The following is a 17,610-nucleotide window of genomic DNA, read 5'->3' as shown; positions in this document are numbered from 1 at the left end:
TTCTCGAATGAAGTGTCTGTCAACTTCAATATGCTTAGTTCTGTCATGTTGTACTGGGTTGTGAGCAATGTTGATGGTGGCCTGATTATCACAGTATAACATCATTGGCTTATCATGCTCAATCCCCAGTTCCTCCATCAATGATCTTAGCCATAATAGTTCAGAAACTCCATGTGCCATGGCTCTGTATTCTGCTTCTGCTGAAGATCGAGCAACAATATGTTGTTTCTTGCTTCTCCAAGAGACAATATTACCTGCCACCAATCTGAAGTACCCAGAAGTAGATCTTCTGTCATCAATGTTTCCAACCCAATCAGTCTGTATAGGCTTCAAGTTTTATATGGCCATGCTTGGCAAACAGAATTCCCTTTCCAGGGGAGCCCTTCAAATAACACAGAATTTGCTTTGTTGTTGCCATACGAGTATCCCGGGGAGCATGCATGAATTGACTGATGCAACTGACAGCATATGAATGTCTGGCCGACTCATGCATAGATAAAGAAGTTTTCCAATGAGTCTCTAGAAGACTCCTTTGTCTTCTAACAATATTCCATCTGAAGCAAAGAGCTTATAACTCATATCAATAGGAGTAGCAACTGGTCTAACACCCATCTTCCCTGTTTCAGAGAGTAAATCAAGAACATACTTCCTCTGAGAGATAAGAATTCCATCATTGGATCTAGCAACTTCTATGCCAAGAAAGTATTTCAACTCCCCCCGATCTTTGATTTCAAAATCTGTATGAAGAAAAGATTTGAGATCATTAATTCCTGAGACATCATTACCAGTCACAACAATATCATCAGCATGCACAATTAGGTAAACTGCCAGGAATCATCTCCTCTTCACAAAGAGAGTATGATCAGACTGTGTCTGTACATAGTCAAAGTTAACAAGGGCAGCCCTAAACCTCTCAAACCATGCTCTAGGGGACTGTTTTATTCCATAAAGAGATCTCTTCAGCTTGCATACCTTTCCTTTCATATTTGTTTCATACATCCCTGGAGGAAGAGATATATAAACCTCCTCATGTAATTCTCCATTCAGAAATGCATTCTTTACATCCAGTTGATAAAGTGGCCAGTCTGAGTGAGCAGCCAAAGATAGAACTCTCACAAAAGTCATCTTGGCAATAGGGGCAAAGGTCTCCAGATAATCAATCACATATGTTTGTGTATAACCTTTTGCAACCAGCCTAGCCTTGTACCTCTCAATGGTGCCATCAGCATGATATTTGATAGTAAAGACCCACTTACAGCCAACTGGATCCTTCCCTTCAGGCAAATCAACAACTTCCCAAGTGTCATTCTTGTGCAGGGCATCAATTTCTGATCTCATAGCATCCCTCCATTATAGAATATTAAGAGCTTCTGACACAGACTTGGGAATTGGGTTAGAGGCAATAGAAGAAAGGTAGGCAAAATATGAAGGAGAAAGCAAACTATAAGAAAGGTGTTTGGAAATGCAATGTGCAGTTCACTTCCTTTTTCCTTTCCTAATAGCAATGGGGATATCAAGGTCTGGGAATGATGGCTCCAAAGGGGCTGAAACAGTACCTATTGTCTCATCTGTAACTGGAAGTGCATGAGGCTCATGTGTTGTAGGGGAAACAACCTACTCATTTCTGGATCTTTGCCTTTGATACATCCTGGGATTAAAAAGATGACGAGGAGGTAAAGGGGGAGGAACACAGGGACAGGAAGAGTGGAATGATCGATCCTCCCTTGATTCATTTGAAGGAGGAAGAGACTCAGTAAAAGACTCAACTGGGACAAGAAGAGGAAGAGCAAAGACCTGTGACAAATCCTCCCCCTTTGGACAATGTCCCTCCAGAGAGGAACCATAAAAAGAAGAAAGCTCATCAAAGGTGACATCCATTGTGACATATCAAGTACTAGTCTTTGGATCAAAGCAACAATAACCCTTCTGTGTGGGGGAATGACCAAGGAACATACACTTGTGGGCTTTTGATTCAAATTTATGTCTTTGGACACTAAGAATATGTACATAACAAGTGCAGCCAAAGACATGAAGAGGAATAGAAAAAAACTCCTCGTCCGGATGAAGGAGACTGAAAGGATACTTAAACCCCAAAACCCTGGATGGCATACGGTTTATAAGGTAGGTAGCAGTGAGAACAGCATCGGCCCAAAACTTTGTAGGGACATGTGAGGCAAACAGGATACTTCTTGCAACTTCAACGATATGTCTATTTTTTCTTTCAGCAATTCCATTCTATTCTGGGGTCCTAACACAAGAGCTTTAATGAATAACCCCTAAATCAGTGAGATAACAGGACAAGTTCTTCTCAAAATATTCTTTTGCATTGTCAAATCTGAAAATTTTAATCCTGGTATCAAATTGGGTTAGGACAAATTCATGGAATTGCCTCACAAGTCTGGGAACTTCATCACGGGATTTCATCAGGAATATCCAAGTAAACCAAGAAAATTCATCAATGAACAAGATAAAATATTTGTAGCCACCCATTGAGGGTAAGTGGTAAGGCCCCCACACATCAGAGTGCACAATATTAAAAAGAGATCTTTTATTACTCAAGGGACAACTATTTCTACAATGCTTTGACAGTTCACAAGACTCACAATGAAGACTGGACAAACTAATTCCCTTAAACAGTTCAGGGAATAAATGACTCAATGCAGAAAAAGAAAGATGGCCCAAACGAAAATGACATAACATGACTCGACTGATAGACTTTGTAGATATAGACCCAAAAGCAGCTTTTCCAGGTTGTTCAGGGCACTATCCCGGAGTGTCAAGTAGGTATATTCCATTCGCCTCACGGCCACTCCCAATCACCTTCTAAGACTCTAGATCCTGAAAAACACAGTAGGAAGGGAAGAAAGTTACACAACAATTTAATGACTTAGTTAGACTACTTACAGATAACAAGTTTGTATTTAGTCTAGGTACATGAAGAGCATAAGGAAGAACCAAGGAGTCTGTAGCCTTGATGGTTCCCTTGCCGGAGATAGGGGCAAGAGAGCTATCGGCTATGGTGATTTTGTCACGTCCAAGAAGTAAACCATATGAAATAAACAAGGTAGAAAGGTTGGTCATATGATCAGAAGCACCTGAATCAATAATCCAAGAGATCCTACGATTACCTGAAATGGTTGCATGATTGGCAGAAGCTCGTATACCTGAATGAGCAAATGCAGAAAAGGTTGAATTTTCTGAAGGGTTGGAAGAAGAAGTCACACCCTCTAGGTGACTGATCATCCTCCCAAACTTCTCATATTCTGCTTTCATGGCTGCTAACTACGCACTAGTTGTCATCTCTTCAGTTTGGTATTTGTCACTATCTGGACCAGCAGCAACATTAGCACTCCCTGCCCTTTTATTATCATGCTTCTTCTGAAACCGAAGAGGTAGAAGCTCAGGATGTAATTTCCAGCACTTGTCTTTAGTGTGTTTTGGCCTTTTACAGTACTCACAGACAACCTCTTTCTTCCCTGAGCCACTTGGAGTCCCTGCAACCCCTTTGGGTTTCACTCCCATATTAGCAAAGTGATCATTTAAACCAGCCCCTTGAACCTGGACAAGCCTTCTACTTTCTTCACTACTTACCAAGGCATATGCTTGTGATAGTGAGACACTATCCTTGGATAAAATATTTTGTTTTGTAATATCATACTCTGGGTTTAGTCCAGTTAAGAACTCAAACACCCTGTTTCTCTCAACCAGTTTTCTGTAGGTCTCAGCATCATTAGTGGTGTCCCAGGTTACAACTTCTATCAAATCTATTTCTTGCCACAGACTTCAGTATTGAGAAATATACAGCTAAAGGTTTCTCCCCCTGTCTTAAATTCTTCACATCACTTCTCAACTTGTAAGCTCTGGCCATATTTACTTTTTGGGAATAGGTTTCAGCAACACTATCCCAGATTTCCTTTGCTGAATTCATCCACAAATAGTGCTGACTAATCTGTGTCTGCATTGAGTTCACAAGCTACCCAATAACAGTATAATCCACTTCTCATAAGATGGATCATCTTTTGAGGGAGCATTTTTGCTCCCGGAGATAAAACCCCACTTTCCTCTATTACAGATATGAATCTTTACCGATTGTGACCATACCAGATAATTAGTTCCATCCAACTTGACTGTGGTCATAGTTAGTAGAGAGTCAACAGAGGCAACCGGAACCTGCCCGGATTCAGCAACATTCTTGTTTTCAATCTCTGAGGAGTTCATCTCTTTAAACACTTCAAAAAGATTTCAACCAACTTCAAAAGACACCAAATGAAGATAGAACAAGGACTGTGTTGTGAGCCTACCTCTATGCAACAGTACCAAAAATCTGAGTCACACCTGGAAGTTGGGAGAAACAGAAAAAAGGAACCGCACCTTGTAGACTACACGAAACACCAAACAACTTGGTTCGATCTTCAAGAAGGAAAATCAGAAAGCCTCCAAACACTGAGCGCCCAGTCCAAACACCCTACGGGGCCCGCAAACAGATTTCTCCAAAAAATTAGGGTTTCGACCAATACACTTGAATCAGCCAAGGAGGCGACAAAGTCAGTCCTCTTCTTCTCCAGAAACCACTAACAACTGGGCTGAACAAAATCTCTTTAACAGTCCGTACGATTCAGTTCTCCATACACACTGTGTATGGGAAAAGAGGGTGAAAAAAAAGGGAAAAGAGAGCCTACTCTGATACCAAGAAGAAAAACAGTCTTTTGAGAATAAAGGACTGTTTAGAACAGATGCAGAAATCAAAATAAAATAACAGAAATCATTCTTCTAAGGAAGAAAAGATGAAGAAGAAGATGGCGGCAATAGGGGTTCAGAGTAAGAGAGTTCTGAACCTTAATCTTTACTCTTACACCCCTAACACTATTTTATTAAGTTAAACTTCGATAATTTACAAAGAGGCCCTTAGTTGGGCAAGAAATTAAAAGAACATAACATAGAAAGAATAGGCCGATTACAGCAAAGAACATAAAAGATAAAAAAGGATAAATAGCCTATGGGCCATTCGGCCCATCTCCTCTACAGGCTACAAGGTGGTGGGCTCTGATATCTTCTACAAAGGAAGGTCGGTGATTTCAGCCCAATCAAAGCATCTACAAGGTGGTGGCCACTTATCGTAGAGTTGCAACTCACTACTTTTGTGTGGGTATGAAACAAGCAATTCGGAACTATGTGGCAGCCTGTCCCACATGTCAACAGCAGAAATATGAGGCTCAAAACCCGGGGGGCCTACTACAACCACTTAAGATCCCCAACATGGCATGGGAAGAAGTTACGATGGACTTCATTTCTGGCTTACCCAAGTCTAAGGGGTATATGGTCATCCTAGTGGTCATCGATGACTATCTAAGTATGGGCATTTTGTGCCTCTAGCACACCCATATCCAGCCACTACAGTAGCAACAGCATTTGCCAAGGAGATCACCTGATTGCACGGCACACCCATGGCTATTATTACAGACCGGGATCCAACCTTTCTCAGCAATTTTTGGGAAGAATATTTTCGGCTACAAGGTACCTTGCTCCACAGATCAACTAGCTACCATCCACAGACAGACAGAGGTACTTAATCGTTGCGTCGAGACCTATCTATGATGCTTTGCCAGAGAAAACCCAAAGACATGAACTTAGTGGCTGCCATGGGCAGAATTTTGGTACAACTCCATGTTCTATAGTGCAGCAGGCATAACTCCTTTTAAAGCCCTATATGGGCGTGAACCACCATCAATATTACCCTATGAACTTGGCTCAACAGTAGTGGAGGTGGTAGATCAACAACAATCTGAAAGAGATGTCGTCAAAAATCTCAAGTCCAACCTCATGCGAGCACAATCATGGATGAAGGCCACTTGTGATAAAAAACATAGAGAGGTGGAATTCCAAGTGAGGGAGCACGTCTATCTCAAATTACACCCATATAGATAAACCTCTCTGGCCCAGAAGGGGTGGCACAAACTATCTCCTAAGTTTTATGGGCTGTTTGCAATTACTGAACGAGTTGGGCCGGTAGCATACAGACTAGATCTCCCCCCAGCCTCCTCGCAGATACACCTAGTTTTCCACGTCTCTATCCTTAAACGATGCATAGGAAACAACATATCAAGCTCAGCCGTTTTGCCAGCATTTGATGACACCGCCGTATTACAACTACACCTCGGAACATCCTGGACTATCATTGGATCAAGGTGGGGAAGCAAATCCAACAACAGGCCTTAGTAGAATGGACCGGACTACCAGTTCATGATGCCACTTGGGAATCTTGTGCAGTTCTCAAACAGAGGTATCCCCAACTGCACCTCAAGGACGAGGTGGTTCCCACCGGAGGAGGAATTATTAGGAGCCCAGAACCAGCAGCCAAGCCAATAATACAAGTATATTCTAGAAGGAAAAAGAAAGGAGCCACGTCAGCAAATTCAGTTGCAACAAAGATGTAACTACCAAGTCTTGATCTTGATATAATACTCTGTACAGTATAAAAAGTTAAAAGGAAATAAGAAGGGAGGAAATCATTCGAACAAATCTATCTCTCGTCTTTCTCAGGAGGCAGCACCCCCTCGAAGTGGTGCCTAACACAAAAGCAAAGGAAAATTCATGAAAGTCTCAAACATTACTATACTTTTAAATGGCCATCCTAATCGAGACAAACATTTTTCCCGAGTGTTAGTGCAAACTGCAATAACCCCAAGTTGACAAATATGACAAAAATCATATTTGTCAACAAGCAGAAACCAATATTATAAATCAGGACCTATCAATTTAAATTCAGTAGTCCGGTATATGCAACAAATGGGAGGAAATTACCAAATTTTGTCTTCATAAATTATTAGTTTTTCTGCACTCAAATTTATGTTAACCTAGAAAACAGTGTGTTGTCTTCCTTTCCTGTTTTCTATTTATCTTTGTTCCCGATTCCGGCCAGATGGGCAGCAGAGTTAGAAAAGAAGATGAGAGACTTCCTCTAGAGGAGTTTGAAGGAAGAACCAGCTGGAAAAAAGGTCTGCAACTCCAGAAAGACTGGGGTCTAGGGATCAGATTAGTGAAAAATATCAGCACAGACCTGCAAGGGAAGTGGTTATGGAGATTTAATGAGCAGCCGGATAGTCTGTGGAGAAGATAAATTGTGGATAAATACAGTTCAATTAGCAGAGAGTGGGAGACTGAAGAAGTCAGAATTCTATTTTGAAAGGAATAAAATATGAAGTTGGTAGTGGCCTCAGAATTCTATTTTGGAAGGGCTTCTGGTGTGGGGATGGCCCTTTAATGACTCTTTTCCCTGATCTATTTGAGATCTCAGTAAACAAGGATGCAACAGTGGCTGATTATTTGGAGAGGCAGAAAGGACAGTGTATCTGCAACCCCAAATTCGGGAGAATTTTGAATGATTGGAAGGTGGCTTCTTTGGTCAGGTTGCTTCAAATATTGTATGACCCAAAGGTAACCGGAGTAGGGGAAGACAAGGGGAAATGGCTTTTCAAGAAACCGGGCACCTTCTCTGTGAAATCCTTTTTCACTTTTTCCATAGCTTGTCAAGGGAGGAGCCTTCTTCTTCTCCAAGTATCAGAATTTGGATTAGATCTGTTCCATCTAAGCTGGCTTTCTTTGTCTGGTCAGCAGTGCTGGATAAGATTCTAACAAAGGAAAAATTAGTTAAAAGAGGTCTAGAGGTGAAGGATATGGCCTGTATTCTACGTGAGGGAAATGTGGAATCTTCTGGTCATTTGCTGATCCATTGTAACTTTTCTCACTGGGTTTGGATGAGAATGCTGAATTTGTTTGGGGTTAAGTTGTGCTTCTTGGCTGACGTGAAGGGATTTATAGGGGCATGGGCACTTGGAGGTTTATCCAGGGCTGGAAAGGTCGCTTGGAGCATCCTACCTGCAGCAGTTTTCTGGGCGATTTGGTGTGAAAGAAATAGTAGATTATCCGAAGGAAGACATTCTTCAAAAGAAGAAGTCCTTAACAAGATCATGGGGATGGTGCATTCTTGGTTGGCAATTCACTCTTTATTCAAAAATAGGCATATTTCTTCCTTTTTTTACTCAGATTTCCTGTTTGTAAGGAATTTATAGTTTTTTTGTTTTGAGGGGTTGCTGGTTTTTGGCAAGTTGTTTCCCTCTGTACAGCTTCTCATTGTACAGAGGCTTCATTGTAATTTTGGCTCTTTGATCCTAATGAAATACTTTACCTTATACTTGCAAAAAAAAAAAAAAAAACAGTTATTTGTGAAAAAAAATAAAGAAAATAAAGAGCTATCTGGATCCAGGATGGTTCATCATACAAAGCTTCAATCATATGAGTAGACTGTTGTTGTATAAATGGTAAAAGGAAATAGATCAGCCTGATGACTTATGAGATGAGTATTAGCATGGGACCAAAAGTTCAACACCTAAAAGTTGTAACTGACTCAGTCAAGATGCAAAAGGGCCTGATTTTCTTTTTCCTTTTTTATGGATGACAAAAAAATATAACTTAATTTGAAGAGGCAAAAGAAGTTACAAGTGACGAAACAAGGAAACAAGGCCCAAAAGTGAAATACAGAGAGACCTCAATTGAAGCAACAAAAAAGTGAAAGAATGGCAGAGTAAGTGTACAACAATCAAAACCCTCTACTACAGGTGACCAGATTCCCAAGCCAATTATCTTCTCTCAGCCCTTCTTCCAAACCAAAGCAGCAGCATGAAAATTATCTGGTATTCAAATCTATAGGAGCAAGAAGTTCAATCCGGATGCCAAGGATCTGGTTTCCCTAACAAAATAATGCACAGACCAAGAATCCTCCAAGGTCACAGGCATCCATCTCATAATAACTTGAGAATGGCCTTCCAAATCTACCCTATCATAACCCAAGGCAAACATTAGGGATGTGAGTTAGGTACACAATTTGAAGAATTTCAACTGGATTGGACCAAGGCCAAGGTTGAGGCCCATTCAAAATTCAACAAATATTCAAACTTCAACCCAGGTCTGCCCAATTTGCACCCTATTGAGAGAATAGGCCAGCTGGTGTCTTATTATTTTTCCTTTTTTTCTTTTTTATTTATGGAAGATAACTGAAACTTTATTAATAAAAAACACAGAGAATTTAGAGAGCTATGAATTACCCAATAATAGGCTAGAAGATTTACCTATCACCCAAGAGAAAAAGAAAAATAACAATACAGGCCAGAAGTGATCCTTGTTAAACCCTTGAGAAAACAAGGGAGGTTACCATGAATAGCATTTCATAGGGAAACCAAAGTGGTGTGGCAAGATAAGCCAACACCCCAGCCATTTTCCTATGTGCCATGAATGCTAGTCATCACTTGATGCCACAATTTCTTGTGTTCAATTGGGAGTCTCCAAACAGTGCAATGTTCTTTACACATTCCCTATACTCAACCCTCCTTGATCCTTTCTCTTCCTAACTACCTCCCATTCTCTTACTAACTAACTCCCATTTGGCCATTTCACCAAATGACCCTCGCTTGTTTTCCCTGTATCCCATGGGAAATCTCTCACAATCAATTCTATCTTCCATGCAATACTCCTAGGAATCATAAACACGGACGAGTAGTACACCAGGAGATTATTATGTTTCCTTTTATACAGGGGTATTACTGCATGTTTAGTTTTATAATTTAAGTGAGAGTAGATTGGCCTCTGTCCTTCTATTATTTGAAGATCAACATTGTAATTTTCATTTATTTCATTGACTCACATATATAAAAAAAATCTGGCCAATTAGGAGACTATTTTTCTCTCATTCGGCAGTCCCTTCTTTCCCTTCTAGCATGACTGCGTTCTCTCTTCTAGGTTTCTTATCTGCTTCTAACACCTGTAACTAAAACTTTACAGGAACATTGCCGTGGACTTTTGGGTAGGATCTGCCTAGAATTACCTCGGACCAATGGCCCGTTTGCATTTTCCGACGGAGTGCTTAAGGAGGTCCTTCCCCATTTAGATTTGAAAATATGTGGCTTTCTCATCTGGAGTTCAAGGATGAGATAAGAGAGTGGTGGGAAATACAACTTCAATACCCGAAGTGGGAAGGGCAAAAATTCTTGAAGAAGTTACAGAGGCTGAAAGAAGAAATTAAAGAATGGAATAGAGTAAAGTTTCAGAGCTTGGAGGAAAAGAAAACTAATCTGATTTTGCAACTTGAGAATATTCATGGAAAAGTAGAGGATGAGTCATTAGTAGTAGAAGGGGACAGAGAATTGAGATGGAATCTGAAAAAAATAAAATAAGAGTTAGATGAAACCCTCTTGAGGGAGGAAACAGTTGGAAACAGAAATCTAGAGAAAAGTGGATCAAATAGGGGGATTGTAACACTAGGTTCTTTCATTCTATTGCTAACGGGAGAAGAAGAAAGAACCTAATTTCATCTTTAGTGACAGGGGGTAGAGAGATTACAGATCAAAGAGGGATAGCCAATGCCTTTGCTGCACATTTCAGGTCTATATATAGAAGGCACTTTGGGAGCTCATCAAGTAGAATTTTTAAAGAGAGAATTTGAGAAGGAAGAAATTAAGGAAGCAATATTTTCTATGGACAGGACCAAAGGCTTCAGGGCCTGATGGGTTTATAATGGCCTTCTATCAGGATTGTTGGAACACAATAAAATTGGACTTGACTATTGTGTTTTGAGAGTTTTACAGAAGGGGAAGAATCGATAGAGGAATGTGGCAAGAGCAGAACTATTAGCTGCAGTATATGGGACCGAGAAGGCAAAAGAGCTGAGCATTGATAGACTAATCATTGAGGATGACTTGAGAACTGTTGTAAAATGGCTGAAGGAGGGGGATGGATGACATGGCACTTGAGGAATAAATTCAGGCGATTTAAATGGTTATCAAAGCACATGACAATCAGAGTTCAGTGGGTAAGAAGAACTACCAACAGTTTGGCAGATGATCTAGTTAAGCAAGGGGTACAAAGAATTCAATTGTTTTGGGCTCAATTGTAATATTTGGGTTGGGTCAATTTTTCTACAGCTGTGTTTTTCTTTTTTCACAACCTCTTGTTGTATTCATCCCTGATTTTTATCAATGAAATCAATTGTGTTGCTGATAAAAAAAAAAGGAATAGAGGAATGAATTCTACCTTTATAGCTTGGTGGAAAAAAAGAATGACGCTTGTCACCCAAGAGATTTCAAGCCAATTAGTTTGGTTACTAGCATTTACAAGTTGATTGCTAAGGTGCTCTCATTAAGAATCAAGAAGGTGCTCCCCTCACTTATCTCCCAATCTCAAGGGGCCTTTATTAAGAAGAGAATTTTTTTTTGATAAATGAGAGTAGTTTTATTTATTCCAATAAAGCAAGTACAGTCAGCCTAGGAGGAAGCACGAGGTGTTACCTCCCCCGAGGACTGAACCATAAACACTAAGCATACACAAGCCTGAAACACAATTACAAAGTAGCACAAAACAGATCTCCCCTTGACACCCCTTGCTTGGCCAGAGAATCAGACATTGCATTTGCTGATCTGCTGACCCACTGAATCCTGACTGTCATATTTCTTGTCAGCCATTTAACTTTCTTTAACAGATCCCTGTAGCCCCAACAAGCTGTTTCTGTACTTGTCAGCCAGCCCACTACTACCTTGGAATCCCCTTCTACTATCAAATTGTTCACTCCAAGTTGACTGGCCAGCTGTATACCTTGTACCGCTGCTAGTATCTCGACCCTTACAGAATCACCAACACCCATTGGTCCTGAAAATAAAGACAACGTGTTGCTGTCTTTGTCTCTCAGAATCCCTCCTATTCCGGATGGCCCTGGGTTACCTTGGCAGCTACCATCAAAATTCAATTTTGCCACTCCATCCGGTGGGGGCTTCCATTCAACTTGTGGTTTGTTTTTTGTGGAGACTGTAGAAGCCACTGCTGCCCAATTTCTCCTTAAGTCGTCAAAGGAGTAATCTGCCAACAAGTGTGAAAATTTCAGCCACGAGGCTGTCCTTGTCATTATGCACTCCTTGATTTCAGCAAAACTTCTTTCCTTTTCTTGAAATACTCTAGCATTTCTCTCCTCCCATAACGTGTTCAGGCTCAAAAGAGATCAAGGAAAAAGGTGGTTGCAATCAGGTTGGATTTGGAGAAAGAATATGATTTAGTGGATTTGGAGTTCCTTATTAACATTTTGAGGAGTTGTGGATTTGGGGACTTATGGTGTAAGTGGATTAAGGGATCCTTGCAAACAAGTCATTCCCCCTTCCTTCTTACACTGGTGGCTGAGGTCCTAAGTAAGTTGTTGTTCAGGGCTAACTGTTTGCAGTTATTCAAGGGGTGGTTGGTGGGAAGGGACAATGTTCTAGTTACTCACCTTGAATTTGTAGATGATATTTTGATTTTTTGTGATGGGGAAAATAGAGGTGTGGCAAATTTGAAACTGGTGATCAATCTTTTTGAGAGAATGTCTAACTTGACTGTAAATTTGAACAAAAACCTACTGGCAGGGAAATCTAGGAAGTGAAGAGCTTAGATCATTGCTAAAACCTTGGGGTGTGAGAGTGGGGAATGGCCTTTAAGGTATTTAGGTTTACCTTTAGGAGAAAACCCTAGATTGGCTAGCTTTTGGAATCCAGTGGTAGAGAGAATTGAGAAAAGACTAACTAGTTGGAAGAGGAACCATATTTCTCTGGGAGGGAAACTTACATTGATCAAATCCACTCTAGTAATCTCCTAGTCTACTTCATGTCAGTGTTTAGGATCCCTCAAGTAATAGTGAAAAGAATAGAAAAGCTTATGATGGGCTTCCTTTGGGAACCGGCGGAGGGGAAGAAAGATCATTTGGTGAGGTGGTAAAAGGTGATTAAGAAAAAGGAAGGAGGGTTGAGGATTGGCAATGTGAGCATGAAAAATCAGGCACAACTAAGCAAATGGCCTTGGTGTTTCCCTGTGGAAAGTGAGAGATTATGGCATAGAATGGTGGTTAGTATTCATGCACTGTCAAGAAATGGTTGGGATGTGGAATGTCTGCAAAAAGCTACTCTAGCTATACCTTGGAAAGCAATTCATGGCATTCTTCACATTCTTTCCTCAACCATGTAAGGTATGACTTGGCTTCTGGTAGTAAAATAAGATTCTGGGAAGATGTGTGGGTAGGTGATTCCCCTTTGAAAGATGTCTTTCCCTCCCTCTATGTTCTTTGCAGTTTCAAAGGTAAACCTATGGCTGACTTTATAAACCTCACCCTTCCTCTTTTGGGTTGAATTGGAGTTTGGGGCTCACCGGAAATCTAAGAGAGTCAGAAATCCCCTTGGTGTCTAACTTGTCGAGTGTTCTAGAGTCAATGACCCTTGCTAATGATGGGAGGGATGCTCGGTGGTGGTACTTTCCCCTTATGGGAAGTCTTCTTGTAAATCTCTATTTAGCTCCCTCATTTCTACTTCATCTCTCCCCATTTTCCCTGTGAAAGAAATCTGGTGTATTCCTATTCCTCCAAAGGTCAGTGCATTTTGCTAGGAAGTGTCCCATGGGTGCATAAATACTTGTGACTTATTTGTTGCAAAGGAAAAGACCAAATTGGGCCTTATTCCCTAACTGTTGCTTTCCATGTAAATTGAGTGGTGAAACTGCTTACCACCTCTTAATCTCCTGTCCCTCTGTTTGTTGTATTTAAGAATGGTTTTCTTCTCTTTCTAGTTGTAAGTTGAACCCTCCTGCCAGTTTGGACAGATTGTTTAGCGCCCCCCCCCCCTTTTTTTGAGTAGCAGTTTGTTGGACATTGTGGGAAGAAAGAAACGCAAGAATCTTTGAGGAGAGGAGAGCATCTTGGAGGTGCTAATTGATTATATTACTCTTAAAGTTGTTCATTGGGTGAGAACCTTGAAACTTTTTTTCAGACTTCAGAGTGGAGGATATTTTCCTGAATTGGATCTTCCTCGAGGAAACAAAAACCTCTAGAGGTCTGGTCTCCCCCAATGGTTGGTTGGAAGATGCTGAACTTCGATGGTAGTAGTATAGGTAACAGGGTCTTTCAGGTATTGGAGGGGTTATTAGGGATAAGGGAGGCAAAATTGGTGCCTTATTTTCAGGCCCAATTGAGCAAGGTAATTCAGTGAAAGCAGAACTCTTGGTAGCAGTTTATGGGGTAGAGGAAGCTAAAGAACTAGGATTATCAAAGGGGATTCAAAGGTTGTTGTGGGATGGCTGAAAAAAAAAAAAGGAGAGAGGGCAACTTGGCAGCTAAGAAATGATTTCCGTAATTTTTGTGGCTGTCAAAAGACATGAACATCCAAGTTCATTGGGTTTGAAGGTCTGTAAACAGCTTGGCAGACAACTTAGCCAAGCAAGGCATTCAAAGACAGCTTATGTATTGGGATCAATTGTAATATGGGTTGGGGGGTGTGCCTAGTATTGGGCATGCTTATTGTCACAACTCCTTGTTGTATCCTCTTCCTTTAATTTAATAAATCTATTCTTTGTGGTTACTGATCAAAAAAAGAAAAAAAATATAAAAACTTTACAGAGTATCAAAGCAAGTTCTGTGGTCTGGTTAGTACTTCTTTTTTGTAAAAGGTAATGTAAATTTATTCAAACCAAACTCAATTACAGACTGAAATCAGACCCACGAAGGCAGTCTGAAAACAGCCAGAATTACAACCTCCACCAGGAGCAAGACTGAAAAAAATAAGACAAGTTTAGATTTCTGAACTCCTCAGAAGTAGAAATCCAAGAAATCAACTTGCCCACTGCTCTCTGAATTACATCATCAGGACTTTTACCTCTATTACAAAAAATCCTACTATTCCTTTCTGCACAAATGGACCACAAGACAGCATACTTTCTGTCCCTCTTTTCGTATTTTCCATCCCTTTCTCTTTTCTAATTGGTAAATATCAAAGAAGATTGAGATTCAGTCACCTTTCCCTCTTTGTGAGCAACCTAGAGATGCGATGAGATTCCCTCTATTTGTTTAAATATGAAGACAAATCAAGAAGACTATGGTGGCAAACAGTTTGCAGAACCAAAAGTAAGAATTTTTATGCAGCTCATGAGCTATAAGGCACACTACTGCTGGTTAATTCAGCCTTCTTTGAGAATTATGATTTATCCTGGCTTCTCTCCTCTGATCATTTCAAAGGTTTCAGATATGCTGACCTTGAAAGGAATTTAATAGAGAACTAGAGATTATTCATTCTTCCCTTATTAACAGTCAGCCAAGGCACCTCCTCACTCCCAGGCCAGAGCTAGATTATTTAATGATGTTTGATGGCAGCTGTAGATCAATTTCCAGTCAGATTCCGGCGGCTGGCATTGGAGGAGTTATTCTAAACAGAGAGGGTTCAGTGGTTTGGGCTTATAGTGGTCCTGCCGGTGCAGTAGATGCTTCTGTGATGATGGGGTTATGTGAAGAACTTAACATATACCAGCCTGTTATCTCTGATATCACCATGATGCAACAATAAAAGAACACTTTTTATGTCACCAAAAAGTGAGTTTATTCTCCAAACCACAAATTTTCACTTCACACTCAGTGATAGATTGCACTGAGTGTAAAGTGTCCCAGCCCATGCATGAAGCTCCCGCCACTGCGGGGTCCGGGGAGGGACAGATGTATGCAACCTTACCCCTACAGATGCATAGAGAGGCTGTTTCCAAATTGAGTGTAAAGTGTCCCAATTCAATAAACACTATAGAGTTTCTTCTCCATCTAAAGTTATGAGTTAAGTGTCACATCCTTTATAGTTACTTCATTCAGATGTTTGGGGACCATGTCCTGTTTTGTATTATTTGGGATTCAGAAATCTTGCCACTTTTGCTTTCAATTTTAAATTTTTTTATGGAAATAAAGATGTAGTTTGATTATACTAAAATAAAGATGTAGTTTGATCATACTAAAATAAAGATGTAGTTTGATTATACTATGTATGCACTTTAGTCTATAATGCAAAAGAATATTTATCATTCCCTTTTGATTATATATAAAAGAATACTTGAAACTATAAACTAGGTGACCTGTTTAGATAAATTATGTGCAAACAGGTAAAACAAGAAAATAATGATAATCCACACAAGTAGGAATTATGACTGAAATTGTCAAATGGTTCAGTTTTGAATTTCAAATTTCATGCCAATTTTAAGCTTGAGATTTTGGTCTCTTCAAATCTTATTTCCAAATTCCATGTTTTGTTTCAACATATTGTATGTGGAGCAAATAAATTTACAATAGTTCCAAAGTGTAGGATTTGTGTTCCGTTTTTTGTTAACTTGTCCAGAAAAATAAGTGAGCAAAAGACTTCTAACTGAATGTCAACTTGATTTTAAATCCTGATAAAACATATAGCCATGGAGACAAGTTTAGTGCTGCCAAATGTTAAACAGAAACTCCAATGAATTTAATCACAACCAATAAGTATTAAACCACAATCCTAATTCCAAGGGGAAGGCAAAAGGAGATACACTAAAAAGGATAAGCGGAAAGGATTCAATTCAAGCTCGAGTTCCAAATACGGTATATATGTCGTCAATTTCAGAATAAGAAGAACGCGGAAAGATTAATATGAAAAGAAAGAAAATAAATCCGATACAGGATAAGCCATTCTAGTGAGATCAAAAAGAGCTTAAATCAAAGAGAGGACCTATGGATCTGATAAGATCTTCGTTAATTGATTAATTAAAAACTAAGATCCATAAAAACGAAAGGCCAATAAAACCAGATCAGAGGTGAAACTTCGCAAATGAGGTCAGTTCAGAAGTAGAGATATACAGATACGCATGAATATCAGAGAGAAAGAAGGCGGGAGCAAGGGAGATGAGATGATATTACCTTGTACTGAGAATTGAGCTCGTCTTTGAGTTCAGGGATTTCTCCCTTTTTGGTGGTGGAAAAATACTTAGAGTCGTGTCCACTCATCGCCTCTCTCTCTCTCTCTCTCTCTCTCTCTCTCTCTCTCTCTCTCTCTCTCTGCTCAGTCGTCCGGCGATAGAGCAGCCAGAGAAGAAGAAAATGGCCCAAAAGACCGGTGGTTCACCGAGCGAATAAATGAGTACGTTTTACAGTCGGACCATTTCCACGAACCAGTTATTCTGACCATTTGCACCATTCAACAGTAGACCCTAATAATGGTATGCCTTCTCGGATATACTCATAATGAGTCAATTGGAATTTACTCCTCACAAGCGCGCCTCACAACCACATCCCACCCTGCGAAATGTTCCTGATGTGCAGTCTGGACATGCTGTGAGGTCGGTGTGAGGCTTGAACTCTGTAAGTAGCAGATCCAGACTCATAATGAGTTTACACGCCTTTTAGTTTTTTATTTTATTTATCTGGAATCTGGACTACCTTCTCAGACTCAGAGTCTCACACACATCCACGTCATAGAGCACACCTCATGCCAACCTGACAACATCTCCCATATTTTTATTTAGGGAAAATTTCTTAAAGTATCCCTATAGTTTAGGAAATTGATTAACTCTACCCTTACCCCCCAAGTTTTTTAACAATTGACATCACGGTTAAGCATTAATGGGAAAATAAAATGTCAAATTTGTCATTCACTATTCCTTAAATTTTCAAAATAAAACCCAATTGATGAAAATTTTCAAGAACCGTAAGATAATTTGGGTCCATTGGAAGGATGAAGAGGAATGAGATTATTCTTGTTTTTATTATTAATAAAT

General features: G+C 40.0%; 1 protein-coding gene across 1 annotated transcript in view; it reads right to left on the bottom strand.

Moving 5' to 3' along the window:
• Nucleotides 1-17,038, bottom strand: part of LOC148849347 (beta-adaptin-like protein C) — a 51,764-nt gene extending 34,726 nt beyond the window's left edge. Inside the window, exon 1 of the mRNA XM_088948868.1 lies at nucleotides 16,754-17,038. Coding sequence (XP_088804994.1) covers nucleotides 16,754-16,840 — 87 coding nt within the window. The 5' untranslated portion in view covers nucleotides 16,841-17,038. The remainder of the gene's footprint in view (nucleotides 1-16,753) is intronic.
• Nucleotides 17,039-17,610: the final 572 nt, after the last annotated feature.

This window comes from Nelumbo lutea, chromosome 6 (genome assembly GCF_056320005.1).
Source record: "Nelumbo lutea isolate HS-2025 chromosome 6, American lotus-T2T, whole genome shotgun sequence".
NCBI lineage: Eukaryota > Viridiplantae > Streptophyta > Magnoliopsida > Proteales > Nelumbonaceae > Nelumbo > Nelumbo lutea.
Note: the sequence above shows the minus strand (reverse complement) of the source record. Positions and strands in the feature narration are given on the sequence as shown.